This window comes from Indicator indicator, chromosome 20, assembly GCF_027791375.1.
Source record: "Indicator indicator isolate 239-I01 chromosome 20, UM_Iind_1.1, whole genome shotgun sequence".
Lineage (NCBI taxonomy): Eukaryota > Metazoa > Chordata > Aves > Piciformes > Indicatoridae > Indicator > Indicator indicator.
Window position 1 is genome coordinate 17,141,232 of NC_072029.1, and position 14,892 is coordinate 17,156,123.

General features: G+C 42.6%; 1 protein-coding gene across 1 annotated transcript in view; it reads left to right on the plus strand.

Annotated features, from left to right (window-relative positions):
* The first annotated feature begins 220 nt into the window (after positions 1–220).
* The window catches only part of ACVR2B (activin A receptor type 2B), a 76,189-nt gene continuing 61,517 nt past the window's right edge, over positions 221–14,892 (plus strand). The window contains exons 1-3 of the mRNA XM_054390102.1: positions 221–359; positions 7,746–7,873; positions 8,756–8,820. Coding sequence (XP_054246077.1) covers positions 221–359; positions 7,746–7,873; positions 8,756–8,820 — 332 coding nt within the window. The remainder of the gene's footprint in view (positions 360–7,745; positions 7,874–8,755; positions 8,821–14,892) is intronic.

The window sequence follows — 14,892 nt, forward strand, 5'->3', positions numbered from 1 at the left end:
GCTGTCTCAGCAGTGGGAGAGGGCTGTAAGTCTGTGGCATGAAAGGGCAGTCATTTCCTTCATGGTAGCTGGTTTCTCTGCATCCATCGGGTGGTTGGTGACCTGAGACAAAAGCATGTGTGAGGGGACAGAGTGAAGGGAGGTTTTTTTTTTTCTCTGATAGCAGAGTTTTCCTTGCCTTTCCAACCCCTTCATGAGCTGACCTCCTCTGCTGTGCTCAATGGGTGGCCCAGTGTCAGAGGGAGTAAAGGAAGCATTTGCAATAATTGAGATAACTCAGCAGAGCATCCAGTGGGTGAGCAGGAGGCGTCCACTGGGGACAGGTAGACCCATGCTGATCTTAGCCCAGCTTGCCACTGGTGAGCATATCTGTTCCCTCTTTATATCTGCTTCATAATGCTTTCAAGCCCAATCCAGTTTCTCAGAAATTGTCTGCCTTCCTAAGGGTATATCCTGACTTTTTAGTTGAGGGCTGTTGGTTGTACATGAAGGCTTGTGAGCCTCCTTCCTCACCTGAGTGCTGGGGCAGGAGCAATGGGCTGGATGGAGACTGGGAGCAGAGCAGCCGCAGTGGCTTTTGAGTAATTCCTCTTTTGGATTCAGAGTCAGAAATTCTCCCGTCTTCTCCCCTTTTTCATGGGGAGGAATGTTGTCATCAAGCAAAAATGCATTTTCAGTGTGATGCTACTTTTATTAACTGTAAGGCATGTGTCCTTTTGACTCCTTTCTTAAATGATTCCCCTTTCCAGTTTGGATCACCTCTTCATCCATCCTGTGTGCACAGACAGGAATTTTCTTCTTGTTTTCTTGCTACCTTTGTTTTTTCACCATTGTTGAGTATCCAGCCAGGTTAGCCAGAGCCAGCTACTCCATCCTGCCTATGCAGGAGCAGCAAAGTCCAGACACAGCCTTGGATACAGTAAACTACTATCATTTTTTGAATGAATTCAGCTTTAATGCTGTCAGGGATGTTTGAACACAAGAGGGACCTTTTTCTCAACCTCCGAAAGTTTAAAAAAAAAAAAAAAAAAAGGAACACTTTCAAATGTTGTATTCAAGAGTGCAGCTTTCTCCAACCCAGTCGACCAGGAAGTTGACAGAGCTGCTGAGATGCTGCTGGTTATGCCCCATCTGCTGCTGAGATACTAAAGAAGTTTTGGCTCCCTTCTGAGAGGAGGTGGATGGTAGCCCCTCTGTCACTCTTTCTACAGAGAACCTTGGAAGTGCTACAGGAGGGCTTCCTCCAGTTCCTTGCAGTCTGCCTTTGCCAAAGATCTGCATTTTCATGCCTTTTTGCTTAAAAAAAAAAAAAAATACTTGGAACCATTGGTAGTTCATTTTGTGTTGCAGAGTAGCAATTGTATGGTGCAAACTCCCTGTAGCTAACTTTGCAGCACCAAGCAGAGGGTTTGAAATGTTGCTTGTGGTTCAGCAACATGTGGCTTTAAACTAGGCTACACTCTGATTTTTGGGGAAGACAAGGCAATGGGGAGCTGTGACTCTGTGGCTGAGTAGGTGTGCTGTAGCAGAGAGAGAAGCTACTGTGTCCTCCTTCCTCTGCTGTGAATTTCAGTAGAGATGAGACATCAGTAGTGTTCTTGATGGCATGGTTAGGTGACCTCCCAGGACTTTGTTTAGCTGTGGGTGAGAGCTTCTCTGCTTTGCCTTTATAATGATGTTAGAGTGGTCTAACTCTAACTAATACAATTGTCGGGGATGTTACTCTTTGACTGCCATCTGTAGCTTCAATGAAAACGCTCGTTTGAGCCTGCTGTGCATGGGGTCAGAGACCCTGCATACCTTGTCTGGAACCCAAAAGCACTCAGGGAGCTCCACAGATAGCTTTACTCAGTGTACTTGAGATTGTGGTATGCTGATGCACTGCTTTAAAATGTTTATGTCTGCTATCTGGCTGGGACTTTTCGTTGTGGACTCCATGTGCTTTGAAGAGCACTGCTGTACTCTAGGCAGGAAAAAGGAGGATCTGAGTGGGCTCAAATTGCCACCATTGTCCTCGGAAATCCTCTGCCCGGCCATGTTGAGCAAGAGTCTCGCTCCTGGCATCAGTGAGGAGGGATGTTGCCCTTTGGAAACGTTTCAGAGGTATGAAATGCTGTCCCTCCCAACATGCCGACCCTGCAAGGCTGAATTTTTCCCCTGCCCCCTCTTGCTGGTGTAATTTCTTACCCATGCAAAAATTTTACCTTGAACTTTTCAAATTTGCATTATCAACACAAATTAATTTCTCTCCTCTCTTAGGTGTAAAAACAACCCATTTTGAGTGGCCTGCCTGCTTTCCAAGGAGTTATTGAAGCGCAGTAGGTCATCAATGTATTGCACATATCACGGCCATGCCTTGGCATTTGTTTTGCGTTTGTAATCCAACACCCAGCTGCTTCAGCCTCAAACTCCAGGCAGCTATTTAGTGGTTCAGCTAGCGTGGAGGAATGCATTGTAGTGCTGTTTACTTCGTTAAGTGCAGGGCTTATGTGGAGTACAGTGAGGTTCAATTAAAAAACAAAAAAATCTCCAAAACAAAACCAAACCACCAGCACCACCAACAAAAAAAACCCCCAATGCTGAATCCAAAGCTGCAAACCTAGGCTAGGAAATGGAAGCTTGATAGAGATACTAACCTAAGTCAGGCTAGGGGGGCCCAATGGAGAAAATTTGAGTTATATACTGCAGTCATTGCAAGCATTCTTGATGATGAGAGCAGAGATTACTTACAGTGTAATAGGGAACTGGACCAAGAGGGGAAAAAACAAAGTACCCATCTACTCCTTTGCTGCAGCTGTTCTGTTGCCTCTCCATCTTTGGCTGAGAGAAAAGCATTGCAAAACCCCACCCAGAGCAGTAAATGGGGCTTTCCTCTGGGTATGCTCGGATTTTGTTAGCCTGATCTAGGTTAATGTTTCAGTTGTAGACTTGGGGAATGGTTTCACCCAGCGTTTCCACATCCCCAGACTCTCCAGTTTTCACTCAAGTGCTGTGGGGCAAGTTGTCCTGTGCCTTAATTTATGCCTGGTGTGGCAGTGAAAGTGCGTGAAGGCAAGGCGAACTGAATTCATTACATTTAGCTGGCTAATTAGGGTGGTGGTAGCTGGTTGTTATGTAAAGGGTGGTACTAAGGAAAGCTTTTGATCAGCTGATGAGGATTTTGTGCGTATTCCTGCTGAGGCTCTCTAAGTCTCTCAGGGGCATGTAGAGCAGTAGTGGCTCTTAAGAGGATATAAGGTACTGAGATTTTGCTGCTCCAGAAGGGGGAGAGGGCAGAGATCTTTCTGCTCCTTAGCAGGTGGAGATTGTCATGGTCTTGTCTTCTTGATTGCAGAATAGCTTCTTGTGACAGAGGAATATGTTGTCTCTGAAATGAGGGGTGATTAATGGGGGGGCTATTCCCATTCATCTGCTAGAACAACTGGTGTTGGAGAAGGGATCTGAGGGTACCGAAAAATTCAGGGACCTCAGCCCTTGTCCCTGGCCATCACTTTCCTGAATGAATTTATAGAATCACACAATTGCCCAGATTGGAAAAGACCTTTAAGATCATAGAGTCCAATCATTAACCTAACACTGACAGGTCCTACTAAACTATATCCCAAAGCATCACGTCTACATAACTCCTAAATACCTCCAGGGATGGGGACTCCACCACTGCCCTGGGCAGCCTGGTGCAATGCCTGATAACCCTTTCAGTGAAGAAATTCTTCCTAATATCCAATCTAAACTTCCCTCAGCTCAACTTGAGGCTGTTTCTCTTGTCCTATCACTTGTTACTTGGTTGAACAATTTGGTGGGGTAAAGATGAGGGTGGTTAGCTGGACTCCCAGTTTGAACTGATCACAGCAGGGGACTCATGCTGGATGTTGCCAAAAGTAGTGAAAAATGTGCTTTTCTGAACTGGAAGTTGATCATATGTGTTTGTAGTCTCCTGGAAGAGACACTGCACTGCAGTGGTACCTGCAAATGCTCTGACAAACAGGGTGTAATGCTTCTTTATATGGCTTTGAGGGTCCAAAGTGTTAGCACCTGGCTGAGTCACTTTGGTTTTTGCTGGAAGGAGAGAGAGAACCTTCTCCTTGTGCTTTATAAAACATAAGACTCAATGTTCAATGTGGATTTTTAAAAAAATAATGTATAACCTGGAAAGAATAAAAGTGTGGTTAGGATATAACGGCAGCTTGGCTGTGTGAAGTGGGCACCCTGCACAGCAGGTTTTGTTGTTTGTTTGTTGCTGTGGAGGTTTTGTTTGCTTTGTTTGTTTTTGGTTGTTTTTTTTTTTTTTTTTAATATTGGGCCAGAGAGCAGTCCTTCTACTTTTAGGGTTGAGTTTTGTTGTCATTCTTTTTTGGTTTACCTATTTGTCATTTGGCTTCCTAAAGATGGCACCATCCCTTTTAGCTTCTCACTGCTCTCACGTGGAGGAAACAACCTATATTCTCTGAAATGGTGCAAGGATATATCCAGGTAGGCAGTGAGGAGGTCTGGAGCACTGGGTGGGACATAGCCAACACAGCAGGTTTAAAAATGCACTTGAGTTTGTTTGAGCAAAAAGTCTCTTGGCATATGTAACTGCATGTGACTTGGCATTTATTTTTTGGGTTCAGAGATCTTCTTTAAAGCTCGTGTGTCACTGACATGTTTTTTTGGGATGCTGTTATATCCAGAAAGCAAACTGTGCTGGGCTTCAGGAAGGGTTTAATGAGTAAAGGTTAGAGCACTGACCTTTTCCACGTGTATTGTTTTGGATGTGATCCTGCTGTAGAGCCTGGTGTCTGACCTGCCCTGCATTGGTGGCTGGAGTCAGGGTTTTATCAGCCTAACTCAGCATTGCTTATCAAATCCTGGGACATGAGTTCAGTTTCAGTGCCAAACTTTTTGTTCTTTTTGTTTGGTTGTCCTTTTTTTTTATTTTTTCCTTCTTCTTCAGAGTAATAAAATTTGAGTGAAATGAGAGAGAATGTGATCTCCTGCTCCCCTTCCCAGGTTCCCAGGAGATTGGGGAGCAAGGTGTGACTTTCTTATGGGTCTCCTGAAACTGAGTGCAGAGGCAGCAGCATCCTTTAGAAACAAACCAGTGCACCACATTCCTGTGTTGAAAAGATTGGGGAAAACAAGAAACCTAAGCCTATTTGTAACAAAGCAAATAAGAAGAAATAGTAGTATTTTATTGACTAGGGACTGAGACATCCCTTAATTCCTGTAAGCTTTGTCCTTTACAGCGACAGTAAAGCAGAATCTTCCTGTTTCAAAGCTGCTGCTTCCAGAAGGGTTTCCTCAGCGTACAGCAGCAGTCTTCAGATTCACTGAGGTGTTGGATGCTGCAAACGTCTTCAGCTGCGAAGTGGTTATTATCCAGCTATTTTTGTAGCAGAGGGCATGTAAAAGTGGCTGTGTGGATTTCATTTGCCTGTTTTCCCTGTCAGTGTAGGTTAGGCATCTTGTCATACTCTGTGGTGGCTTTCATTAAAGTGGTTTCCAAGCAATAGCACTTCAGTGGGTTTTCTTTCTTTCTTTCTTTATTTCTGTCCCTACTTTTTCGTTGGCACGTTTCAGGTTTGAAAAGAGTCGAAGAAAGCTGGGCATGTTTTTGGTGCTTTGTCACCTAGTCTGCAGTCCTTCCCTGCTGCTTGGGACTGACTCCTACCTGTGCCCCATTTTTCTAGACTCCCAAACCTTTGCAGTACCAAGATTAAAAAAAAAAACAACCTAGCTGATGCTTTCTTATATGTTATGGGATAGTCTAAAAATAGTGCACTGCCCTTTTTAACAGAAGCATGTATTATTAAAGAAAGAACGAATAGGCGATGGAACCAGAATAAAATCCACCTTCTTCTCACTGAAGACAGCCTTTAAAAACCTCTGAACTAAAATATCTGACCCTTTTGAAAACGGGAGTTCCTACTCAGGAACTGCACTGTAAACTCTGACTTTCTCAGCTTGTGGTGAGGTGGTTGTTTGCCTTTGTAAATTTAGTACCCAGGTGATGGATGTGGTTTTTGTGTTGTTTGTTTTGTGTTGTTTGTTTTTTTTTTTTTTTTCTCTAAGAGGAGCAGCAGTAAGGATGGGGCTGGAACAGCCTTTCCTAATCACTCTATGCCCTTGCATTTCTGTGCTCATAGGTGGGTTTATATATAGCGATAAAGGGGCCAATCGTATTTATCTTGCCTGGGATGTATCAGTATAAAACAGTCCTCAATTGGGCTGGTAGCATCTGACACTGCACAGTCATTCACTGGGTGCTGTGGTGTGTAAAATGATCCCATGCTGCTGTGGTAGCATCTTCTATTCGCTGCTGGTGCAAATGAAGCAAACAAGATGCCCTGTGCCTTCTCTTGCCTGAATGACCGGTCGGGAACGAATTATGGCAGGGTGTTTATAAGCAGCAGGCTCTTCTCTTTGGCTCAGTTTTCTGTGTGTTGCTGGTTGAATAACAGTGTGTATAATAAGCAATTAATGTCTATACATTTAATTTTAAAGGACGCTGTAAATAACAGGTTTTACTTCCCTCCCTCCCCCAACTGTTGCATTGAATTTCGTTCCCTTTAATTATACTAACAAATGTGGAAAAAATGATAAATATTTATAGTGGACTGGGTGGCATTATTCCATCAGTGAGTATCCCAAGGTTGATTATAATCTTCCATTCAATCACAAATGAAAAGTATCTATTATGCAACTTCAAGAATGAAACTCCAAACTTCTGCCAAAGGCAGAATGGAGCAGGATCAGATGTCAGGAATGCTGTTGGTACGAACTGTGGTGTGACTGGCCAATACATTTTTGTCATCCTTGTTTCTGAGAAGATAAAAAGTGAATTATATGGCTGTAATTCTGCTGTGACAGAGCATTTTAGATGCTGCCAACAACTAATTTTTAGAAAACAAATGTCAAGCATTGTGCTTTGACATTGACTTTGATTCAGCATGTCTTTTAGAGTTTTAATTTGTTAAAGGATGTTTAGCCAGGCATATAAAATGAAGGGTATACAAGTATTTTTCCCACATATTTTTACATTTATTGCATTTATATCACAGATTTCTCTTGGCAGTCTGAGTTTCTTCCTACATCCTTTCAATGTGTGCAGGTCACAGGAGAAGCCATCCTCCTGGCAGATCAGAATGTCACCTGAAATGTTGTATATGCATTCATCTTGAAGGGTATTATCAGCATAATGCTTTGTATGTCCTCAAAAAATGTTTTTTTACTTAGTTTTCTGCATTATTTTTCCTCACTTGAGAATTGTTGTGCAATTACAGAGATGGCACTTCCCTTGCTGCAGCAGTTTTAAGTGTAGCTGTGGAAGGGTCGAGTGTTCATCTCTTGGTGGAAAGATACTAAGAGCTAAAAGTTTGATATTGTTTAAAACTGGTTAGTTTGCATCAGCACATGCCTGCTTTTGCTTTGTGACTCTGAGATCAAAGGGAAAAAATACAGGATCTCCATTCTTTTAGTTTAGAACCATCACCTCTTGTTCTGTTTCAGCAGGCTTTGCTAAAAAGACTGTCCCTAGCTTTTTTATCAGCTGCTTTAAGTATTGAAAGGCCAGAATAAGGTCTCCTCAGAGCCTTCTCTTCTGCAGGCTGAACAATCCTAAGTCTCTCAGCCTTTCTTCATAGGTGAGGTATTCCAGCCCTCTGATTGTTTTTGTGGCTCTCCTCTGGACCTGTTCCAACTCTGCTTTCACCACTGAACATTTGGTGCTAGTGCTGTGAGCAGCACTTTCTGGATTAATTCCGCAGTCCACGTGCTTCATCACTGCGAGAGTGCTGGGACTGCTTTTGAGAGCTCTGGTTATGTTTCTACTCCAAGCTGCTCCAAAGAGGAGCTTCTTACAAATGAAAGGAAAGTCTTAAATGTGTATGCGTGTGTATGTGTGTGTGTATATATATGTATATAATATAAAAATATATCAAAAAGCATTGCAGCTAGAACCATCGAGTAATGGTCTTTTTTCACTAAAATTGTTTTTAAAGAAAATAATAAAGAGACTTTCAAATCTTCTTCCAGTTCTTCATTAGCTATTCTTCTTTGTGTTGTCCACATGCTGTAAGCCAGCCAGGTAGACTTTTAATGGTACAGGTTGTATTTTATCAGGAGTCCAGCATAACAGAGCCCCTAATAAAGACAGTGATCATTATTGGTAATAAAATCTGGGAAATTTGCTGGAAATGTCTTTTTGATTTTTACAACTAAAGATGTGTATCTCACATTCAGCTGAAATAAACAGGTCTCAGATTAGGAATTTGAGACTTAAATTGGATGTAATATTCCCACAAGTTTATTGACTTTTGTTTTGATTCTGAAGCACTAAAATAAAATCAGTTTGATTTATCACTCTTCCCTCTCCCTTTTTATTATTGAATAGGATTGAAGTGACAGTATTTTAAATGTCCTACGAAGAAATGTTAGTTATTTAACATTTTAATAGGCTCTTTAAACTGCAAATAGCGGATTTGAGGTCAGGCTTGAGTAGAAGACATGTCAGAAAGAGAGTTCTATCCTTATTGTTGGGTGTGGGTTTAAGTTGTAGTTTTTAAAACAAGTTGCAGAAACGGTCAAAAGCTATGTCCTCTCCTGTGTCTAGGCTCCTAGCATTTGCTCCTGTCCTCTCCAACCACCATCCCTCCAGCCATCCCCACTGCATCACCTCTGTGAACATCCCCCAGCCTTTCCTTGTCCCTTACAACATTTCCTTCATCCCCAGGATCATACAATCTTTTTCTTAATCTCCTTTTCCTCCTCTTTACAGATTCTTTGCAGCTCCCTCTCTGGTCGCTTAGGTGATGTGGTGCTGTGCCGCGTCACTCGGATGATGTGAGCCTTACCCATCCGTTTGGCGCTCCTGCGGGTGGCCTCGGCTCCTCTTTCATGTGCTCCTTAAATGGCTCCATGAAGATGCTTCTTTTTCCTCTAAACTGTTCTTTAAGACTCCAGGGATCCTACACAGAGTTGCTGTTCACACATACTGGAGAAAGGCCCTGGCCTTTTTGATTTCCTAAGATAGATCATTCAGGGAATCCTGGAGCTACAATTCTGTAGGAGGCTGAGGGGTTTAACTTTCCAAACCCCATGAATTTTAGATGGTACCCACATAAAATCACATTATCTGTGTGCCTTCTTGTGGATTTCTGTTCTTATCTCTCTTGCTCTCCCTTTCCATTGTTTCTTCTCAAATTAAATGGCAAATTGTGGAGTGGCAGTGCAGAGAGGGAAGAAGGGCAGGAGCCTTTCCTTTCCTGCTTGAATGATTCCTACCACAATAAGAACTTAATCTCATTTCCTACCTTTTGATACTACTTTAATGTAGACTTTTCAGTGAATGACACATAACTCCCCAACAACACTGTCCTTCCTGGAGTGTGCTCCCTGCACAGTGGGCAGCTTTCACAGGTCCTTTATATACACCACAGTGACCCTGAAATACGCCACAATGACCCATTTCATTTTCTTCCTATAGTTGGAGCAGATGACTTAGGTTGCAAGGTTGGTGGTAAGGCTCTTGTAGTCCAGCTGTGTAAGTCAAATGAAATTGGTTGTGAAATGCTTTCACTGTGTTTTAACCTCAAATCATGCCGTGGTGGATCTCGATGGCCATGCAATGGGAAAGAGGACTTGTGCTCACCATGCTGGGAAGACTCTGTGCACTCTGTTGAAGGCATTTGCCATGTAGCTTTTGTCATGTGCAATAAAAGTCATATTTACGGATCGGCAGTGCACACTGTCCCATTCCTGAATAGTGCTGATTGGTACTTCACAGCCCAGGAGGCACCCAAGTATGCACCGAGGGTGAGAGCGGTTGAAGCTAACTGGGAGCCAAGTGCAAGAAGGAGGGGGAGAAAGCAAGGTCCTAATTTTTCTAAAGGAAAGCATGGAGGAACACCTGCTGTTCCCCAACAGAATAATACGAATTTGCATCAAAAAGGGGTCCCAATCAGTTGTGCTGGCTGCTTTGAGGAGAGCAGTTGTGTCTGGAGGCATTCTGTTGGGTGAGATGTCTTCCAGTGAAAGCATTTTCCACACAAGGGCAGTGGGGCCCACCCTGCGACTGGCATTTAGAGAAGAGTGGAAATGCTATTTAAATTTCAAATGGACTCAAGTTTTCACAGTTGCCATGTCAATAGATCAAGTTCCTTGAAATACATTTTAAGCAGAGTTTACACAGAGCTGCAGGAGCCCACATTGACTCCAAGGCCTGCCTTTATTGTGCCTCCAGCAGCGGTAAGTCAATATGGCACATTGAAAGCAGCTCTGCTCCACCACTGAGTGAAAGTTAGCAAATTCCCCCCATTTCCTTCCAGGTCTTTTCTTGGGCAGTAGCATGTTTAACTAACTGAAATGGTCGTCGTTCTTTTTTTTTTTCCCCTTTAATTTATTTATTTATTACCCCCTCTCTTTCCTCTTTCTTCTCTGTGACTTGTTTTGGGAAGGCAGTAATTAGATCAGGCTGCCAAGCTCATCACACCTTCCAAAACGCCATTCCAGTCAAGGCTGAAAAACTAGCATGATATAATGGAAGGTAACAGGAAAACAAGCAGGACCGGGGAGGTGCTGATAAGGGCTGACAGTTGCTTGGTACAGAACAATAGAAAATAACACTTAGAAAGCAAGACCAGGCAGAAGAATGGTCATAGTTTATTGCAGGACCCGATAAAAGCTGCAAACTGTAACTGCAGTGGTTCCAGGAACAGCAACCTCTAGGAGTGACCTGATCTGATGCTCCTTCCAACTGCTACCCTTGCTAGTTGTGCTCCCCTCTTATTAATCTTTTCTCCTCATCCAAAATGCCTCCAAACCTTGTAGGTCTGGGGCTTGCAGCAGGTGTTGTGGGCAGAGAGTGCTGGAGACCTTGTCTCCAAGTAGAGGTGGGATGGGAGCTCATAGCGTGGCTGGAGGTAGCTGCTCCTGGGAAAGACTCTGGACCTTGTCATTAACTTCTCCAGCTGATCCATCAGGGTACAAATGTATCTGACATAAATGTCATGGGTTAAAACCACTTGATTTTCCTATCCCCTCTGTCTATTTTCATTCCTGGGGGAATGGTGTGTGGAGCAGTGCGTTGTGCTTCTGCACACTGTTGGTCATGGGTGACACTAGAATCAAATTTTGTCTCTGGTTTAGTGCTTTGTGGGTGCATGCAGTGAGTCTGCAGCACTGGAAGTGTGTCTTGTTTGATTTTTACAAGACACATTGGAAATGCTTCTGGAGCTGTTGTGTGCACTTTGTTCTTCATCACTGGTCATACATGAATATAGTTGTTTCTGCTTGGTGTGACTGTCATACAGACTCTCCCTGTTGAAGATGCTTGCTAACTGTTTCTTGCTGTGTGTTCTTAATGGATACTTGAATCTGAACATCCCCATCCATGGTGAGTAGATGCCAGCAGGTACTTCTGCTTTTGAGTTTGACCTGCATCGATATTTTAAGATGCGGTGTGTCAGTAGCTATTTGCTGCCTTCTGCTTTGCACCGGAGTAGCGTGAAGAAGCTGGAACAGTATGCAAGCTGGAGTCTAGACTTTGAATTTTAATGCTCTGGTATGAACTGGTTTGTTTCTGTTTGGATTGTGCCTACTGCTTCTTTACCCTAGTGCTACCCTGCCAGGATAAATCACTCTTGAAGTGACCACGCACTTCCTGGGAAATTCTGTTAGCTTAAGCAAGCAGACGAATGACCTGGCAAATCGCCATGTGATGTCAGGCACTGATGATGGAGGCTTTGATTCTGCAACCCAGGAAATGTTCCTCTCCCTTTTCCAGGGCTCTGGTAAAACTCTGTGATTGTGGTACCCAAAAAAGGATGGCTAGATTTACATTCTACCAGAAATAGAGGGTGGCATGGAAGAAACATATGTCATGATTCCTAAACGGGGAAAAAATATTTAGGAAGGAAAAACAGTTCTGTGACTAATTATTTTTAATTGTTTTCTTTTTTAAAAAAGATCAAGATTGTTACAAGTGCTTCTTCCCCTCCAAAACATCTACAAGTGATCAGGCTACCAAACAGACTAATTAGATGTCAAATAGACTTCAGTTCTTAAATTGGTTTAGTTACACAATGTAAAACATCACATTGGGAAGCAGATGGTGTGTCATTTTTAATATGTCTTGTAACTTGCCGGAAACCACTTCAAAGTTTCCTTAAGGAAAATGTTGCTACCACTGACCTAAAGAGATGCCACTGAGTATCTCTCAGTCTAACAAGACGTTGGGGTCAGTGTCTTGCAAATATTGTTAGTGCCTTCAGAGGCTTAGAAGCAGAGTTATCTTTTTAAAGGGTTTTATAATGGATAAAGAGCTGGCAGTCTCTTAGAAAACTGGGCCCCTTTAAGGCTGGAGAAATTGGACACACACACGCAAAAAAAAATCAAGGCTGCAATATAATTAGTTTTGGAAAATTCTGTGTGCCTAGACTCTACAGTCCACATGGAAAGCCATTTGGGCCATGCCTTCCTCAGAATTGTGTCTCTTGCACTGGAATGTAAAAGCTTTGCTGAATGGGAATATGGAGAACTAGAAATCCTGCCGCAGTGAAGGGAACCTTTAGCCTCATTTGCAAAAACATGAAAATAGCTCAGTGTCTTGTAACTTAAGTCATTACAGCATTAATAAAAACAGCATTAAGTGCTGCCACGCTGCTCCACTGCAACCTTAATTACTGAAAGAGTAGAAAATGAGTGTTTGGGTGAAAAACAGGTTTAGGATTGTGGTGGAAATTAAGTAATACCAAGTGAAGGGAGAGCTGTGCTGCTTGAGTGATCAAAACTAGGAGATAACCTCAGTTGTATTGTGAATCCGCACCCAAAGCTCTGTGCTTCAGTGGCTTTGGAGGGTGTGTTTGTTGCATAGGTGGAAAACACCATGAGATGCTGACAGTAGCAGTGAAAATGAAGTTGGTAGTAGGTGAAGAGAGGAGACTTTCCTGATAGCCTCTATTATATATAAAAGATAATTTCAGTATCGTGAGATGATTTAACACTTGAGAAACATGCCTTCCCTCTATAGATGTCATTAAATATTATTGAAAGAGTTAGCAGATTGGGTTGGGGTGAAAATCAGAAAATAGATCAATATAGGCAAAACAAAGTATGTGTATGGGGTTAATTCTAATATTCTTCATGAACACACAGCATTAGTGTTGTTACATAAAATTTGTAGTTTTAAAGGAAAGTGATAAATGCAAAGGATTAGCTCCAAATGTGCAAAGTTTGAAATTATCTTCTTTTTTCATAAAATAATCCAAAGTAGTGGAATTTTCTCCTTCCCTTCCATACCAAGCTCTTGAATGGCAGGAGGAGCAGGGTAAGCTTGGGGCTTGCTCTTGTCAAAGATGTTTAATTGCCTCCCAGTCTACTAATCTAATACAGGAACAAATACCTGAGCAATTAATTGTGTTGATTTAAAACCCATTTCCCCTCTTTCTGCTTCCCCCTCCCCAAATCTCTTTTACATATTCATCCTGTTGGTGGCAAATCATTGGTTTTGAAATTCAGTTGGGAAGATGTGGCTTGCAGGGTAAGTGCTACTTTACGAGGGAGGGAGAAGGTGGAGGAGTTGTTATGGAAATCTTGGCAGTGGGGAATGCTTTCTGCTGGGTTGAAGTGCAGTCTAAAACTGATGTTGGATATGGGATCTTTGGTTATCTCCATGGGGAATGAGGGAAACTAGGCTGAATGGCACCCTCCTTGGGCTGGGAAGAGGGGAGCTGGCCCTTTTGAGTTGTTTTCACACCCTGCTGATAACAAGAGTGGTGCTTCTCATTTTTGGGTGCTTTAAAAAAATCTGTTTCTAAAAGAATAAAAGCCCCAAACTGAAGGTGTGAAGCAAAAGAAGCGATGAGCAGGATTGCTTCCCCTTACTTTTTTCCTTGTTTCCCCCAAATTGGAGCTTCACTGAAGTCATGAAGCTTGCAGAAGAGCAGCCAGGTGAAGGAGAAGACAAAATGTGAAAGACTGGGATTAGTGTGGAAAATGGTCAATGGGAGCCTGTCTGTTGTAGGCTGATGTCTGTTGAGTGCAAATCGAATCATCTCATTGTATTTGGCTCATGACACGAGATTTTGTTTTTTGGTACCTGGTAGGTTTCATCCTGTGTGACTTTGTAGATCCTCCCACATTTTTTTCTGAGGATTTACAGATCTCAAGGATCATCTTTTAATAAGATTGGGAATAAAGTTGCTTTTATATGCTGTGTTCCTACACCCTTCACAAGTAGTCCTGGGATCCTTAAGAACCTGTGCATCAATACCATAAAACTCCTGATCTCTTCAATTAAGTGCTTCAGCTTGTGGACTGGGACCCATTCAACTCTTTTTTTTTTTTTTTTTTTAATTATAGTTTTTTTAAAGGCAGAGCAAGACTGGAAACTTTGTTTTGTTGCAAAAGAGTTAGCAAAACTTTCAGCATGACCACACTTTTCATCTCACAGTGGGAGTAAAGATGTTGGAGCATTTAAGGGAAATGTTGGGGGCAGAGGGGGGAGGTGAGTTCTGGGTTGCCTTTGCTGATGGGTGACTGTGGATGTTTGCTCACCTTGCCAGTGGGCTGGAGTGTTGACTTTGTGTGATCCTGGCACAGGAAAAGGTGTTGGAGGAAAAAGCCAGGAGCAGCTCTGTTGTCCATCTAGCATGTTGAGTCCTGCCTTGCTCATTATTTTAATTGCAAATGTTTACTTGTATGTTTGTTTGCACAGGGACTGGAATCTAGCAGCAGCCCCCTTGACCATACACTCAATTGAACAAGAATGACCTAAGAAATCTGACCTACTGTTGTCTTTTGTTCTCAAAGCTGTTTGCAGTGACTGTAGTTTGTTTGTGCTGCATGTGAAAAAAACATCACACCCATGCAGGAGCATGGGAAGATCCTGTAACCATTTCCCCCATTTTATTTTCC